The sequence below is a fragment of the Carassius auratus genome, chromosome 23 (genome assembly GCF_003368295.1).
Source record: "Carassius auratus strain Wakin chromosome 23, ASM336829v1, whole genome shotgun sequence".
Classification (NCBI taxonomy): domain Eukaryota; kingdom Metazoa; phylum Chordata; class Actinopteri; order Cypriniformes; family Cyprinidae; genus Carassius; species Carassius auratus.
In genome coordinates, this window is record NC_039265.1 from 18259258 (window position 1) to 18277382 (window position 18125).

The 18125-nt window shown below is 38.6% G+C and overlaps 1 protein-coding gene and 1 long non-coding RNA gene across 2 annotated transcripts; one reads left to right on the plus strand and one right to left on the minus strand.

Moving 5' to 3' along the window:
• Nucleotides 1-12005: 12005 nt before the first annotated feature.
• On the minus strand, nucleotides 12006-16371 carry LOC113041627 (uncharacterized). The gene is made up of 6 exons (XM_026200261.1): nucleotides 16352-16371; nucleotides 16073-16191; nucleotides 15644-15800; nucleotides 15299-15522; nucleotides 15003-15162; nucleotides 12006-12540 (listed from the first exon to the last, which is right to left on the minus strand). Exons 3-6 carry the CDS (start codon nucleotides 15711-15713, stop codon nucleotides 12392-12394), a joined length of 603 nt encoding a protein of 200 aa, XP_026056046.1. The 5' UTR covers nucleotides 15714-15800; nucleotides 16073-16191; nucleotides 16352-16371; the 3' UTR covers nucleotides 12006-12391.
• Nucleotides 16372-16375: 4 nt separating this feature from the next.
• On the plus strand, nucleotides 16376-18086 carry LOC113041629 (uncharacterized). The gene is made up of 3 exons (XR_003275421.1): nucleotides 16376-16456; nucleotides 17091-17762; nucleotides 17860-18086. It is a non-coding gene; the product is annotated as an uncharacterized LOC113041629 (long non-coding RNA).
• Nucleotides 18087-18125: the final 39 nt, after the last annotated feature.

An 18125-nucleotide genomic window follows, 5' to 3' on the forward strand; every position in this document is an offset into this window, starting at 1 on the left:
GTCATTGGCTTGAAGAAAGTTTTCTGTGAGGGTCAGTGTTAGAGGACAGAATACAGTGAACTCTTCAGATTGATTGACTCTGTCTGAACTTAAATTAAAATCTAAAGTGAAACTGGAGCTGGTCAGATGGCTCTATACTGCTAGCATGAGAAACTGTAATGTACAGGAACTGTAATGTACTTCTGTCCAGGTTCTGCAGTCACAGGTGTGTGTCCATCAGTGTCCATCTGTCTGTCTGCTGTCTGGAGGATGATGACTGACCTCTTTCTCTGTGGGGGTATGTCTTCTGCTGTCTTTCTTTCTTTTTTCTTCAAAATACATGGTAGAGTTGGGTCCGAGTCCACCTTTGTCGAGTATGAGTCAAGACCAAGTCCACAAACATCGAGTCCAAGTCCGAGTCCGAGTCCAAAAGGGGCCGAGTTGGACTCAAGTCCGAGTTCTTAAAGGCCGAGTCCGAGTCGAGTCCGCCCGAGTCCAGAAAGTAATTAAATTTAAAAAGATTATAAATTGGTATTGTACATTTTTACATTCTATTTATATTTTAACCTTTCAACCCATTAAACCAATGGCAATATAAAAATGTAATAAAAAAAATACCACTGTTACATCTAGTTATTGCCATTGAACATTTTTATTTTATGTCAACAGAACTAGTTTCCTTTCAAAAAAGTTTTCAAAGGTTTTATTGTATTACAAGTGCATGAAAATACAAATGAACCTATTTTATTATTGTATCACACTATATTGTCCTCCAGTTAAAGATGACATATCAGTTATTTAATGCCTCTCCCCCACATTTGACAAAGGTAAAGTGCAGCCAATGAGGAGATTCTTAATGATGACATTATGAATTTCTTGTTGTCTTGGAGAACTTGCATCATAAAGTTGCACTGCTTGTTTGGTCAGTTCTGGTCTTGCAAATCCTGCAATGCTGAGCTGTGCAGCATCTGTTGGTTGCTGCTGCTGTATTTGGTAGTCGGTTGCATCGGTTTTCAGATCACCAGTACACTGAACCGAAAACCGTGTCTTTCGGAGGCGTCCGATTTGAGAACCGATGAACTGATGATACTGCGCATGCGTGTAATTTTTCAAGTATTTTGTTAAACATCGGAAAGTGTGATAAAACTATAATATATATATATATATATATATATATATATATATATATATATATATATATATATATATATATATATATATATATATATATATAATTTTTTTTTTAAGATAGGGGCTACTTGTTTCTAATCTGTATATTGTAGATTATGTATGGGCCAAAGGGGTTTTCAGGGAAGTTGGACAATAATTAAGACTCTAAAGACTCCATGTTTAATATGAATAAGGGATGATTTATGAAATATCTGTACCGTATTTATAGTTAATGATGACAGATTCACAAACTGAGTTTGAACAGGAGTAGAGCAGCTGATGATACTGCCCCAGCCGGCACATGACCGACCTTCAACGTTGAAATATGGTTGAAATAAGGTCAGTTGTGGTTTCAACGTTGAAACAACGTTGATTCAACGTTTAAAGCTGAATGGTTGAAAAACATCCAGCACATGACCAACTTTCAATGTTGAAATATGGTTGAAATTAGGTCAGTTGTGGTTTCAACGTTGAAACAACGTTGATTCAACGTTTAAAGCTGAATGGTTGAAAAACATCCAGCACATGACCAACTTTCAATGTTGAAATATGGTTGAAATAAGGTCAGTTGTGGTTTCAACGTTGAAACATGAAACAACGTTAAAAATTAATTAATTTATTATTTTAATAGCATTTAAAAATATTTCAGTCATGATACCTATTCTAAAATCTAAAGGTATATGTTAAATATTATCATCATTAACAACAATAAAACTATACATTTCGCTGCTTTATAACACTGAAACAACTCCCATTGGTAGTTTTATTTTATTACTTCTATCATGATTGGTTAATCTGGCTGTCATTCAGGAAACTGGACAATGAATCGGTTCGCGCCTTTCTACATTTAAAAATATGACCGTTATTGTCGTCTTTCTGTGAGTGAGGCGGCTAACTGTGAGCTGCTGCTCGTTATAACTGACTGCTCGGTCGGTCCCGAATTATTTCATATTTGCCTGTACATTTTTTATTTATTTTGAGCGAATTTGAGTCGTGACATGTCAATGGAGAACAAAAACTGTGAACACAAGAAGGGTCAGGTGTTCTGCGAGGTCCTGAAAACATCCTGGCAAAATGAGGTAAGAAAATCGCTAACTTTATCTTTATTATCTTTTGAAAATAGAAAAGTATTACCAGAGTTTACAAATGGGTAGTTTAAAGGACATGTAACCTGCAGATAAATAAATACCCGTGTGTCTATTTTTGCATTGCTTTACCACAGCTGATCAAGTTAGATGCTCACCTAATGTGTTGCTGGTGAGTTATGTGTTAATGTCTGTCTTTTAGAGATTTTCCCATATTTTCCTGATATGAATCCCATGCATTAGGTGTGTTATATATGTTTGTATTCTTATAATAGTTTCAAAGTGTTTTCTGCAACATATAAGTGCAAATGTAGGTATTTAAATAATATATATAATAATAATTAAAAAAGGATTGTTTAAAGCCATGGTTCTCAAAGTGTCAGGCCCCCTCTAGTTGTTATGCAGGTGAATCACTAAACTAAACTAATTAATGTTAATATATTTTAACTTAATCTTTGAGTAAGTTTTTTTTTTTTTGCACATTTAAGTATGTTACAGTTAAAGTACAGTACAGTTTTGTAACTTTTGTTACATAATTACATTTAAAATTACATTTTAATTTAAACTTTTTTTTCATTTACCTGTATGTAAGCACAGTGTAGTGTTAATGTTCAAACTGTATTTACCATGGTAAAGTGTCTGACAACAATTAATATTCTTATTAGAAATAAAACTGCCTCATTTTTTAACTGTAGACCTGTAGCTGAATAGTTTGGCCTACTACGCTGCTGAAATGTAATGTTGGTCATTATGGTGCAACTTAATATTTATTAACACATATTTTCTGAAGTGGTACTTATAAAAAGTTTGAGAATCAATGGTTTAAAGAAATGGTATAATATGAAATCCTGCTTTTTAAGAACTTTTCAGTAAACCATTTCTTCTTTCCCCTTGTAGAGTCATCGAGGATCCAGCTTGTTCTTGAAACATTGGTAAGAAATTGTTCTTCTGCTACATTGCACTGTCACTTCTGCTAGAGATGCTTTGACCTTTTGTGATAGGTTTTGATTGTGCTTAGTTTAATAAAAAATGTACTGAATTTGATTTGACTTGTTTTACTACACTGTATTGCTAGTGTTCTGATTAAAACAGTGTAACTGGGGGCTCTGAAAACACTGCTTGTGAATAATTTGTTAATATTGTACATTTTCATCTGAATACATTAAATAAGTGTTTAATGAATAGTGTTGTCCACTTTGTTTCCAACCTCACGGTTACTGAACTGTAAAGTGAAAATATTGTGTGATTTATTTTGCATTCAGTTTTCAGTTAAATATATTTCACAATATCAAAGTTATTGTCAAACATTGTGAACATACCTAAACTCACTGGTTAAATCTTATGTTCCCTCCAGAAGTTTGCACTCTGCAAGTGAACGACGCCTTGTGGTGCCATCCCAAAGAAGTTCAAAATCACTCTCACGGACCTTTTCCTGGACTGTGTCCAGCTGGTGGAATCACCTCCCAATCTCAATCCGAACTGCTGAGTCTTTACTCATTTTCAAGAAACATCTTAAGACTCATCTTTTTCACCAGAACTTAACCAACTAATGCTAGCACTTTTCCTTCTTTTCTTGTCTTTTATATATATATAAAAAAAAATAAAAAATAAAAACCTGGCTATGCGTTCTGTCCTAGACTAACTGAGACTTGTCATGGCACTTGTATACTGTTGTTGTTCGCTTGTACACCTGACTGCTTCTGTTGTTCTTATTTGTAAGTCGCTTTGGATAAAATCGTCTGTTAAATGATGAAATGTAAATGTTTATACAGGACGGTACAGAAAGTGCACAAGTGGGAGAGAGTGGAGGGGACGGCGTCAGAATGGACCTAGCGCTGGGACACTTTCAAGGATCACCCGAAGCACAACCACACTGTATACACTAAGGCTGCTGGTTCTAACATTTTAGAGTGCCCTGCGGTAGAAATCTCATTCTGCATTCCCCACGGTAAAGAAGACACAGTCCGGGGGGGTTCCCATTAGAAATCAACTGGTGGAAGGTTCCCTTCTCGAACTGTTCAACACATTTTCACTGCACAAATGTACACAACTCTTGTAATGAGACACATTACTCAAACATGTTTGTGACAGAAACTGTAGTTTTCCACCAAAATAAAAGATCCACTGGTTTCAGTCATAAAGGTACAAGGGTTTGTCTTGTAAGTGCTGCAAAAAAATATGCATTTATGTGCCAAATTATTTCACAAAAACCTTTAAATATTATTGTATTTGGATTGTTCTACTACCTGTTTTTAGCATTACCTCCATGCATACTCTGCATAATAAAGTGTGGGATTATTTTCATCTGTTTTATACAGTATGTTTCCAAAATTAAACTGCTGTTTGACAATTTTGAGCATGTGGTAGTTTATTGAAGTTGTTTGTAAAGCCATTGATGCCAGTCATTAGATTTTTAGCCTTGCCTGTACCATGTTGATCTAAATGCCAACTAGGATCTAGGTGTATTTATACACGGTGCAAGGTACGACGGGGAAACAACGTCGTGTTATCAACGCTGATTAACTTTTCAAAATCAACACCTCATTCAGCTTTCATCCCAGGTCTGCAGCACGCCCCTAATTCACCCATAATGCAGGTAAGACGGTGAAACAGCGTCGCGATTTCAACGGTGAATCCACGTCGTGATTTCAACGTTGATCCAATTTGCAAAATCGAAAGGTTATTCAACGTTGATTCCACGTCGGGATTTCAACAGTGAATCAGCGTTGTGATTTCAACCGTACATCAACGTCACGATTTCAACGGTGAATCAACGTCGTGATTTCAACGTTGATCCAATTTGCAAAATCGAAAGGTTTTTCAACGTTGATTCAACCATGGTACCTGACGTTGTTTCAACGTTGAATCAACGTTGAAATGCCGGCTGGGGCGCAGCATGTGCCGGTGTCCTGACATTTTATCCTACCCTGTCAGATTTTCCTACCCGGGTTTTGAGCGATTCTCGTTCTCGAGTCAAGAACCGGTTGTATCAGTTTTCAGATCATCAGTACACTGAACCGAAAACCGTTTCTTTCGGACGCGTCCGATTCGAGAACCGAGGAGCTGATGAAACTGCGCATGCGTGATTCAGCATGAAGCCGAATGACTCACAGCGCGTCTGAACCGAACTGATTCTTTTGGTGATTGATTCTGAACTGATTTTGTGCTAATGTAATGAGTGCGGCTGTGCGGGTAAACCGAGGGCTTGAATGAAGGGCAATCTGACGAAACGTTAGTTCATTTAATAACAAATACATCGCAATGGATTATGTATCCGGTGAACTGTTTTTTTTTTTCAACCGGTTTATTGAATCAAACCGTCCGAAAGAACCGGTTCGCGGAAAAGAATCGAACTTCCCATCACTAATCCACACTGATATCTAGTGAGTGGTGCGTGTGTTTCGTCTGCAAGCATGAGACTTCTGCCTGCCGGTGTGGTGCAGTAAAGTGACAGAAGGGGAGACATTCATTAATTTATCATTTCAATTTTATGCTGGTTTTATTGTTACACATGACGCGGACTCGACTGTACTCGGAATATTTTCCGAGTCCAAAATGTTCAAGTCCGTGTCAAGTCCGAGTACAAATTCACCCGAGTGCGTGACAAGTCCAAGTTCATTCAAAATTGGACTCGAGTCCGGACTCGAGTCCGAGTCCAAGTTCGAGTACCCCAACTCTAATACATGGTATTAATTTATTAATTAATTTGTCCCTGAATAAATATAATACACTGTGTTTAAGCTGTCATTTTTATCTTCTCTTATATTGACAGCTAATGATTTCACAGAAGTGGATGTTCCTCTCTCTGTTGAGGAGACCAGACCAGATCCAGTCCAGAGTTCAGTGCGTCCATTCACTCTCTGAGGATGAAGAAGAGGATGAAGAAGAAGAGCAGCTTGATGAGTCAAGAGTCCGGTCTCTCTGTACTTATGAAATGCTTTCCATCTCTGATTACAAAAATGTCCACGCCTATAAAAGTTTTGCTCTTTATGGGTTTCCTGAAATCATTCACTTTTCATTAATCAAATAGTCATTCAGTTAAATTATAAGATCATAAAAATTGTAAAAAATAAAATGTTTTTATTTATACTTTTTTCTTAAATCGACAGAAACATTCTAAAAATTGTATCAATTGTTTAAATATTGTTTTATCAAACTATATAAACTATATGTTGATACACACAAAACGAAACAAAATGTAAATGTAAAATTGCACAAATAAATAAAATATCATTATAGAAATCTAGACTAAAACGTAAGTCTGAGGTGTTTCAAGTCAACTGAAAAAATAAATGATTAATAAACTGATTGATCTTGACATAAATCTGTGACCTTGTTTAGCCTCAAGATGGACACCAGGATTTTTTTTGTAAAAATGTACATTACTTTAAGAACTAAGGCCTAATCCTAGTTTAGTCTAAGTCCTATCTGTGAAACCAGCCCATAGCAGTCTATATTAACGACACTCTTATTTTGCACCACCAGCTCAATATACTTTTTATTTCTTCTGTCTTATTTTATTTTATTATTTTTTGTATGTGGCAACTTTCCCCAATTCTGTAACCCATGAATGAACCCAGGGCACATGTTTCTGAAAAGAGGGCTAAAAGACCCTGTTTGTTTTTAAATTCATAAACATAATAATTTTACATGGAGATAAGCATTTAAACAATAAAAACAAAGGAGCCATGACAATTTCAGCACTGAGAAGAGCTAAATAGTGCTGAATGAAATGAACTGAGTGCTGGCTTTTGGATGCTGAACTGAACAAAACATAAAACCTCAAACAGAAACTTCTGACATCTCTTGTGAGTCTGTGACACGTCCATTTGGAGGCTAACTCTCTCTGCGATGAGATGACATGACAGAGAAACATTTATTAGACATTAAAGGCAGAAAGAAAGAGAAGAAGAATCTTACACAATTACATCAGATCTTAAACTACTTGAATCAGAGAGAAGAGTGTGGTATTGTTTTGCCGCAGGTTTGTCTTGTTTCCTCTGACTCATTTTCCCATTTTTTGGTTTTCATTTTTCTCTACTCTGATGACTTATGTGCAGTGTTGAGTACTCGAGACTCGGACTCGGTCTTGGACTCGGTCTCGAGACCGTATTTTAATGGTCTCGGTCTTGTCATGGACTCGTGTGCATTTTGACTCGGTATTGACTCGGACTCGAACATATTAGGAATCGGACTTATGCCCGAGTCCACTCGAGTCCCAATCAAAATATTTCATGATTATTACTGTATGTTAATGTTTTTTTAAATTGATGTATGTTTGAGACATCCAATGACTGGTGATTTTCTTTTGACGTGAGACGTTAGGCCAGCGACACACTGGATGTGTGGCGCAAGCGTCTCAGCTGCGTGGCGTGTCTGTTTTTAATTCGGCTCCCATGTTAACAGGTTAGATCTTGCAGACTGCCTGCGTGAGACGCGCGGAAAACCCGTGCATGCTAGAAATAGAACCGACGCCTATTTTTCACGCGACACGCGTGCATGTTGGAAGCGTTTCCAGGCAAAATATACTAGGAAAATATGTTTATATGTCATTTTGTACACAAATACATATTAATTCATGACATTTTGATATTTGAAAGTCTATAGGTTGGCATAAATTCAGATATAAATGTAATTAAAAAAATAAATTAATAAGGAACGATTTTCAAATATTGCACCTGTCAAACATACTCTATACTGTTGACGGTGTCCTATCAGTAGGTGTGTTAAAAAAAAAAGAAAAAAAAAAAAAGTTGATGTTGTCATGAAGACAAGAGCCTGGTCTGTCGGCGGCCTCCCTCTATGTCTCCTACAGCAGCAGCAGTGCGCCAAGCGCCGCGTGCAATCACGCTTCTGGTGTGTAAAGACACAGAAAACGCGAAGCAGCCACCACGCTTCTAGCACGCAGCAGAGATGCCACGCAGCCAGTGTGTCACCGGCCTTAAGTTACCCTCCTGCCATCCGCCTGTATTGATCCCGCCTTCCAGGAAGCCACATCGCTACATTATTTCTCTCAACTGTGTTATTTTTACAAAGTAGGACAAAATGGTCACAGAAAAAAAACAAATATCGTTTAATTAAATTATATAATGAATACAGACACAGACTGACTGTCTCAACACTAAACATCTCCCCCCAAAAACATGTCTGACAGAATGCATTGAACTTATATGGCATTTGATCCAGCTTTCTTCCCCTGGCACATACACACTTTTGCATGAAATTTTTCTGGACAGTCAGTCGGCTCTTGTGTGTATGCCCTCCGTAACTAAAAAAAACTTGGACTAGTGTGTATTTTACCCTGCATTAAAACGCACCATCCAGTGAAATTAGCATTAGATTAGAAAGTGATAAAATGGTAACTGTTGTCAGTCCCCGCTTCCTCTGCACCAGTAGAGAGTGTTTTTAGTCGGGGTGGATTGATCATGAGACCACATCGTGCTTGGTTGGGTAACAGGATGGTCTCCTCACTTATTTTTTTGAAAAGTAATTATGCCCATCTGTAATCTTCACAACATCTAAAGTGCACATAATCCAAGACATTGTAAGGATATTAGCAGTCATTAGTTAAGCTTCAATGTTAAAAGTTATGTAAAAGCTGTTACAGTTGAACATTTACAGGTATAGTGGTACAGTAATGTTACTTGTACTAGAAAGGTTATATGGATGTGTATAGTGGTACAACGATGTTATGTGAAAATGAGCACTTAATATTGACAAGTTACAATTCATGATACTAATAAAATTACCTTTACACCACATACTATGTGGCCCTTTTACCCTTTATTGTTTCCACCAAACATTTACATACTCTTGAAGATTTCTTTAGGTCTTGTCAAAGATCCAATCTCTCTGGTCTCGGTTTTGACTCGGACTCGACCCTTTCTGAACTCGGTCTTGTCTCGGACTCGACCCTCTGACTCGATCTGGACTCGGACTCGAATGAGCTGGTCTCGACTACAACACTGCTTATGTGGTTAGTAAAAGTCACATATGCATTGTAAGGGGTAGGTTTACAGTTGGTGTATACGGTTACAAAACAGCTACAACATAACCTTAAGTTGTCAAAAACAATATTGAACACGAGTACACAGAGATCTAGAACAAGAATGAAATGAAAGGGCAAACATAGCCATGAAAAACTCTATGCTATTTAATTTAGTGGCTAGTACATTTTCACAAAGTCACGCTTAAAACATTCATAAGAGCACTAAGTTGTCCTCTATAAAGCAATGATTACTAACACAAACTATAACAGTTTTATTGTTTCATGATTTATAAACTGATAAAATGATCCTCCCCATAGTAAAATATGTACACAAATTTTATGCAGTAAATATGGTATAATTTAACAGCGTTCAACCCTCCAAATCAGAGAAAACATCTTTCACAAACATCTACATGTCTGTCTCTTTTAAAGTGGATCGGCAATACGGCACGCGTGCCAACAGTGGCAAGCAGAGGGTTAATCGCTGTCACACGGCATACTGAAGTATATTTTGAGGTAATAACTTCTCACAGACACACAGCCTGTTAGGAGCTATAAATAGTCTACCATTAAACTCTGAGGATTAATTTGCGCTAGTCTACAGAGGCGCGCGACCGCTGCACATAGGCTACCATTTAACATTTATCAACTTTTAATAATATGTTTTAAGATAGAAATGTTAAATGACCGACAGCTATATCCAGTGAGGTCTACTCTATTTTTTTGTTTTTTTTTGTTTTTTGTTTTTTTGTATCAAATATGGCCATTTTGACAAAGAGAGAAAAAGAGAGAGATGTGTAAATTGTCTGCGTTTGTCTCTCACTAAAAACAATGAAGCTGAGTTTAGTTTCTTAAAAAAAACAGCGATTTTACTCCCTCCTTGCTGAGAAATCTAATGTAGAATTCAGTATCGATTAATAGCTAATGGTACGTCATGCCGAAAAGGTTGCTGAACCCTGGTGTATATGATGACTTGTAGCCTATTTGTAATATTGGTGTTATAAGCACAATTCTTAAACCCCAAACCAGACCTCAAAGCCTTGCTGTTTCCGCTTTTCTTTTCTTTTAACCTCAACCTCTCCCTTGGATGGTCTTTAACTTCCTTCCTGTATTGCCAACGCTGCTGCCTTTCAACAACTTATATCAATAAGAAACATGTTCACTATACATTGACACCACCTGATAAATATCAGAGGAATAACCTGTTTCAGCGTGTTTCGTATTGTCTCCTTATTCTGTTCTCTGTATATTCCTCCAAGCAGGGAACAGAGTTCAGTTCTCGAATCAGAATCAGAGCCCCGCCCCCGGTCTCCGCCTTCTACAGTCACTGTTTAAAAGGAAAGTTTCAGTGTTTGGTGTTCTATGGTGCAGTGCTGTGGAGGAGAAGCTGACAGATCAAGGACACAATATAAGCAGAGGAACATTTCTACATTCAAGCGCTGAATATTGAAGCGCAGCTGGGATGTTTTCTGGAAGCGTCTTAAAGATGACATTCTTTCCTGCGGTCTTCGTATTAATTTCAGGTAAGTGGAGAGTTGAGGGTTTCTGGAAAGATGCTTGTTTTTACTCCACTGTAAACTGCGCTGTTCGTTCACTATGAGGCTTGTTTGTGAAGTCTCTTAACAGTCGCTCAGTGATGGGGAATATAAGAGGTTTGGAGCTGGACCCCGTCTCTTCTCAAACCCTGTTCTGTCTGTGTGTTGTGTCTTTCTTTGTTGTCAGAGCAGAATATGTGTCTGTGTAAAGCCACGTTCACACCAAGAACTACAACTAGAAAGATAATGATATTAGCGGATGATATCGTGTGTATATAAGCGCTTGTTGGATTCTGACGATGTCATTCTCAGTATCGTTCATCAGCTGGAAACAAATCGTTCTCAAAGTCATTCCGAAGATATCGTTTCTCTGTCTTTATCTTTATTGCTGTAGTGTTGACTGCTATTCTTTAATATTGAGAACGATTTTTAGAACTGTATCTTTATCGTTATCTTGATTGTTATCATCCTTGGTGTGAACGTGACTTAAAGTGTGTTTGTGGAGGTCTGTGGTGACAGACAGCCCAGACAGCAAACTGACTACGAAACGCATCCGCCGCGGAGGTACAGTGAACTCCGTAACGGATCCAGAAAGCGGATCCGAAACTGCGTCCACTTGCACACCGCGGCGGATACGCCTCGGTGGCGGCTCGCGGATCCGGTCCGACACCGCTGCGGTCCCTTTGCGTATCCGTACATAAATGGGTACATCCGCCCCGGCTTCGCTTTGGATCCGCGAATGAGCCGCATATCCGCTCCGGGTCCGTTTTGGACCCGGTCATATGAGCATCGTATCCGGCCCGGGTCCGTTTTGGACCCGTTCATAAAATTCTGTCTGCAATGCCACTTTTTTCCACCACACTGCCTGATAACATCCTCCTCATCCAAAATTCATACAGTGAATCCAGTGTGTGAACGTGATTGAACTGTGCCTTGTTAAAGATGTCAGGAGAAGAAATAGCTGTGAAATCCGAGGCTTGCAGTGTCTCTGGGTTTTGGTATGTGATACATTAGGCTGCATTACATTTGGCTGACGCATTTTTAACCAAAGCGACAAACATGCTAGCCTACACAGTTTTCTTTTTAAGGCAATTCTCTCAACAATTATGTATATATATATATATATATATATATATATATATATATATATATATATATATATATATAAAATGTAGAGTACAAAAAGAGCATCAGTGAGTGCTGTTTTTAAACAGAGTGTCAGTTCTAAGTGCTAGGATCAGGAAGACTAGTTGTAAGTACTACAAGAGGAGATGTTTTCTGATTATAATGAAATTCTGGGAAATGGGAATGTGTTTTATATCTGTTAAGTTGTATGTAACCATTTACAGTTGACATGAGACATAAGTAGCAAACATACGTTTTTTTTTTTTTTTGTATTGGAATGCAAGTCGGATTATTGAAAAGGAGCAGTAAGTTGGTTGTATTCTATCTTGCAGTTGATCGTGGTGGGGTTTAAACACACTGGGCTCCAGGCCAATGGAATTTGTAAAGGGCATGGTCTCTGAATTGGAAAACAACATGTAGCCTGCGACAGACTATTTAAATTAAAACTGAAACAATTTGAAACAAATAAAACATTTTATTTAACAAAAGAAAACATGACCATAAGTAGCCTAATCATCTGCCTCAGCCTGGTTAGACCGGTTGGTCAGGCGCCTCCTTGCCGCACCACGGTCTGCAGCCAAGTTAAACCATCTTATGGCATAACGTTGAATGTCTGTGTCTGTGGCTGTGCGACACAAACTATTTGCACGTACAGCACCTGTAGACACAAAATGAGGTTTTAAATTCAGCATGCATTTGGTAGGCTACTTATGACTTAAGCATGGGCTGCCCAGTTATTGGCTGGAATTAATCAGTGTTGCCAGATTGGGCATCTTTTGACTTCATCGGCTGGGGAAAATAAGCCGGTGTTATATATTCGGTTCCCGAAATATTTGGTTCCAATGGGTGGAGCTATCATGAACACTCACGAGACCATAGCATGGGCTGGGCGACAAATACAAGTGAGTGGAACAGAAATTATTAGCGTGAGCGCCTAGTTTTGTTTTATGGATTATTTATTTCAAACTGGTATTAAAGTTGAACGAAGTTAAGCTTAACTACTCAGACATCCCAAATCTCCCGGAAGTTCCGGGAGTCTCCCGCATATTGAAAGCGGCTCCCTGAGACCCGCAAATTAGTTAAAATCTCCCAGAATCTAGACCGAGCGAGCAAAAGCGCGCATGCGAAACAGTGTAAACCGTGTAGCGCGCGCACGGCAGAGAGGGAGAGGGAGCGAGAGGCGTATGTGTGCTAATGTGCGTGTGTGCGAAGCGCATGTCAGACAGAGAGCATCCTGATTGGCCTGTTTCTGCAAATCAACCAATCAATTGTCAGTGTGGGCGGGCTTTTATCTCTTCTCCCGAACAAAATTAATCAGTTATGTCTATCTAGAAACAGGAGCACCATGGCAGAGGGAGAGTGCCACAAAAAAAAAAAAAAGTACCCGTCTTATAGATGTAAAACATAATTACTGTCTTGCTCTAGCATTGCCCATGGCGGGTTAAATGATTGCAAAAGGCATGTTGAGGTGAGTTGACAAGTTTCATTTCATCTGCATATTATTCAGGCTAGTTGCCAAGGCTACATGAAAACAAAAATACCTCCCTGAAATGACTTTTTGCAGGTTGGGATGTCTGAGTTTACCTGAAGAATTACAGACCTGATCCTGTAGGAAGCGTTGGAAGACCTACATTAGAGGTTTAAGGTTAAATTTCTCCAAATTTTCCAAATTAGTTGTTGCTGACATTCTATGATATAGAACTGTTCGTTTCTCATGAATGACAGATTAGTATTTTTAAAAGGTGTGTGATTGCTGTTTAAATAAATATTAAATTCTTGTGTCTTTATTCTGTCTCCCAAAGTTTTCTGCATATTATTAAAATAGCCTTTAAATTATAGGCTGATTGTTTAAGTCAACATAAGACCTTGGAGTTGCATGTTGCATGCTTTGGATGTTGCTTTATACTGACTCAACTGAAAATCTTTTTGATACACAACCTTTACTTTATCAAAGGTTGTCATAAATGTTAAGCTTTCAGATGCATTAACAATTGTTTTCTCTAGCAATGCTTTAGAACGTTGGTCAAATTAATTGATAATAATGACTAACCATTAATCATAAAAATTAGGCCTACATCTTATCAGTTTAGTAATGTTATCATTCTTATGTAATCTTTTTGTAAACAAGTGAACACAAAAACACTGGTGTAGAAGGCATGGGTATACAAAAATTAAGGAAAGGTACATTTATAAATACATATTTGAATAATATAGTAAATATTTTATTGGTCCTGCTTTATTAATTTTGTCCTTGATCCCATGTTTTTCTCTTGTCTAACACTCTCGTTTTTACAGATGAATATGAAAAAAATATGTAATTTTAAGACACTGTATCTTACTTTAAAAGTAATTTCGAGTTAATGAATGAATGCTTTAAAAAAATCAATTTTTACACAGAAATATGTTGAGGCAGATGTTTTTGTTTATCAATTTTAAACAATCTAGATCGTATTTAGGACAGGTATAACTTCATGCATATTGTTTTACATTATAAAAATTATATATATTATATTCTTTAAATGAGAATACTTTTTAATTTGTCTTGAGCTATCATCCTATTATATAAAAGCTATTTCAATAATAGCCTACAGACAACTTTGGGAGACAGAATCAAAACACAAGAACATATTTGTAAATATTTATTTAAACATGCAATAATAGACATTTAAAAAGCTTAATCTCAGTCATTCGTGAGAAACGAACAGTTAGAAGTAGTTTAGAACAAAACACCATCTGAAGTGCTAATAATGTGTTCCACTCGCTTGTATTTGTCGCCCCGCCACGCTATGGTGTTGTGAATATTCATGGTAGCTCCACCCATTGGAATCAGATATTCCAGGAACCGAATATATTGTAACACCGGCTTAGGCGGGCAGATAAAGTTAAATTGCAGGGCAGATTGGAGTTAAATTGTTTATCTGTGACAGAATCGTTGTTGGGGCGGATTTTTTGATGAAGGGGGCGGGTTTTCGATCATGATTGGGCGTAAATCACTCAACCCAATCTGGCAACACCGTTTACAGTTTCAGCCGACCCCAGCATTGCACCGCACGCAGCTGTGTGTGGGAGCCGTTACACTTCCCTTCCCTTACCTGCAGCTGAATACTTAAAGTGACTTACGGTACATTAGTGTCTTTGATGACATGTGACTGAATGCCCTCTTGCCATTTGCTCCCTTCCAGCTTATGGTCTTGGCCACTTCTTCTGTGAACATCCGAGAGAGGATGTTCCACGCCACTCTCTTCACATCTTGGCCACCAATCGTGGCCAAAGAAGAAATCTAAAAGTAAGTCACAAAACATCTTAAAATACAGACAAGGTATAAAGCCCTGATGTAATAACTTGTACGACAATCTTTGCCCCACCTCCACCCCAGCACTTTACCAATTAGAGTTGAGTGACTGGCAGGAGCATACCATTCTTTGTTTGGCTGCTGCATTGGCAGCGTCTTTCAGGAATGCTTCAAGCTCATCCACCGCTCCCAGTGATTCGATGGGCAGCTGAATGCATTCAGGACACTCTGGCTCTTGAGGTGTTGAGGTGTTGAGCACCCTGCTGCTCAGGTGATTGACCTTGGCCACCAGCTGGTCCTGCTGCTGCTTAATGTGCTCCAGCAGGCTTAAAATGTGGACCTGAGCAGCTGTTGAATACATAGTATTATAGAATAGTTATTCCCCCTCCATTCCATGCAGTTAAATCCCCCCGTGTCCCCCGTGGTTAAAGCCAAGGTATTATAGCTTGTAGTTACAGTTATTTCTTACCAGAGCAGGGAATGGTTTCTGGGCCATGTCTCCCACCTCTCCAGGTAGGTCTGGCTCCTCTGGCCCCCATTGTTGCTGGTTGCAATGTGCAGGTTGAGAGAGGAGTGTTGTGGTGGTAGTGGTGGTAGTGGTTGGGGAGGGGCAGTTCTGCCAAACACTGTGTTGTTGTTGGGGGGGGGGGGTTATATTTGGTGTCAATCTTATAACAACATACACAACACAGTCACACAGACTTAAGAAACATTCACAGAGGACAACTGTAAGATGACTACATATTCAGTATGCATAGAGCAGATAAAGCTAAAAACTTGCTCTTCCGTGTAGTGAGTGGGGGTCATTTTTTTTATATGTAAGGGGTCACCACATTTTATATGTATATTTTTTTCTTATTTAAAAATTATTAGGACATGAATACTCTCTGACTCTTACTTTGACAGAGCTCTGGACTATTTGCAGGGAGTTGGTGACTTGTCCCAGCAGATGACCCGAATTTGGAAATCTTTGGGGGTCGGTAGTCCTCCTCTGTATCGGTGTCACCAAAGAAATGTCTGTTTAAATTGAAAAAAAAAAAGATCTTTATCTACATGCAAATCAACATTTAACGCAGACAGAGAATGGTTGAACATGGCATTGATCTCGGTTCTGTTCTTTTTAATAAAAGTATATGGTGTTAGTGTTTGTATGTGTAACATGAAGAAAAACACTGACTTCGCTGTTGTTCTCCTTCTCCCAGGGCCGTTCCTGTTCATCCTCAGTTTGGAGGTCCGAGGTGCTACATGTCAGAGCCTTCTTCAGGATTTGACGTGCCTCAATGTAAGTATCTGAAAGGTAAACATGGAGCTTGACATGAGTCTTAAAGGAACATGCCACCATTTTATGAAATTATTATTCTTTGTCTCCTCTACAGTAGATAGTGCGGCAAAAACATTTTGTGGCTCCGTGCATGCATTGTATTAGTTCCGGCAGGTGGACAAAAGTTTTTGCTCAACTTATTTACTCAAGGGGAGAGTGAATAACCCATTCCATTAAAACGGTGGCATATTCTTTTAGAACAGTGGTGGCAGTGGGATTTGTAGGTGTAGGATTTTGTAAAAACTCACTCTTGCAAGAAACAACTTGAGCATTTGGCATACCAGATGGATTTGATGATTCTGACATCATGTGTCTGCCAGTCCTTCCTGTGGCTCCTCTCCATGTTTACTGCCCTATTATTCTTTCGTCGCTGTTATAAGTTGGCCACGATGCACAACCATCCCCTCCCATCGTACCAGCTTTTGGGGCACCACTGTACGGCATTATTGGTGACAAATTCAAACTACATGGAACATCCTTAATGGAGAAGACAAGAAAAGAAACAAGTGTGAATGCGCAGTTATTGTGAGTCAGAGTAAGAAGATCTAGTGGAAAAAGCTTTGAAATTTTGTTTTTATTGATTTTGATAATATAGGGGCTCATATGAAGTGTCAACTTGCACAACACTGATACTGACAGTTGACACCTGAAAGATGATTAACTTCAGCAAAGTACTTACAGCAACTTATCAGCCCGTTTTCTGATGCAGCCACTGCCAGCAAGTCAAACTTTGGTCAGTCCTGAGACCCTGATCTAAACTAGTCATGCTATGATTATGATTGGTACTAAAACAATGAACAAAAACTATCAATTAATGTTAATGTAATGAAGTAATTAACTAATTAATGTCTGAACTAATAAACTGATTGAAATGCATTTTTTGCATGTTAATGCAGGAGAGGAAAGGCCACAAAACCTTTCCTGTGGGGCAGGGCGACACATTTCCCATCCAGCTCTGAAACATTGGCAGCCTTGATGATCTCAGATTTTTCTGAAATGATGTAAATATTCAGTGTATCCGAGCTAAATGGGTAGCTAAAGAACAATGACTTCCTTCTATATTCCTTATATATTGCATAAATGCCCCCCCCAATGCATTCCACAATATTTTGGATGCAGACAATGTCATTTCCAAGCCTGAAGATGTTATCACCAGTCGATGTTCTGAGAGTCCACTTCTCAGTGGACATCTCGCCATACTGTGCCTTGATGGCCATCCCCCCAACAATAGGGCCCACAAAATGCTGCCGTCTTAAAGTGCTGCCAGGTAATGTAACCTCCCGAATTTTTACTTCTGACAGACGACGAATGATCTGTGCTAAAGGATATTCTGGTTTTCTAACCAGTTTTTTTATCTTCTGCAGATAATTTTCATATGGGAAGGCAGAGAAGGAGTCAAGGTGACCATGCTGCTGAACTTCACCTGCCAGATGGGTTATGCAGTGTACATTATACACAACGTTGTGTCTCCCATAAAGTGTAGCAAAGTGCTGCACAAACGACTTCAGTAAAGTGTCAGCGTAATCAGTGAGGTAGGAAAATGTTGGGCTTGCTAAGATGGAGATACCAGAGAAGAGAAGCATAAAATTCTGATACACGTCTTTGTCGGGAAAAACTGGCCAGCATTACA

What these genes read in the sequence shown, in the direction of transcription:
- LOC113041627 (XM_026200261.1), bottom strand. Translation starts at nt 15,713, where the DNA reads ATGGGGGCCAGAGGAGCCAGACCTACCTGGAGAGGTGGGAGACATGGC. An exon ending in CAGCAGCCAAACAAAGAATG is followed by an intron (nt 15,163 to 15,298) that starts GTATGCTCCTGC and finishes ACTTACTTTTAG; the next exon opens with ATTTCTTCTTTGGCCACGAT. An exon ending in ATCAAAGACACTAATGTACC is followed by an intron (nt 12,541 to 15,002) that starts GTAAGTCACTTT and finishes TTGTGTCTACAG; the next exon opens with GTGCTGTACGTGCAAATAGT.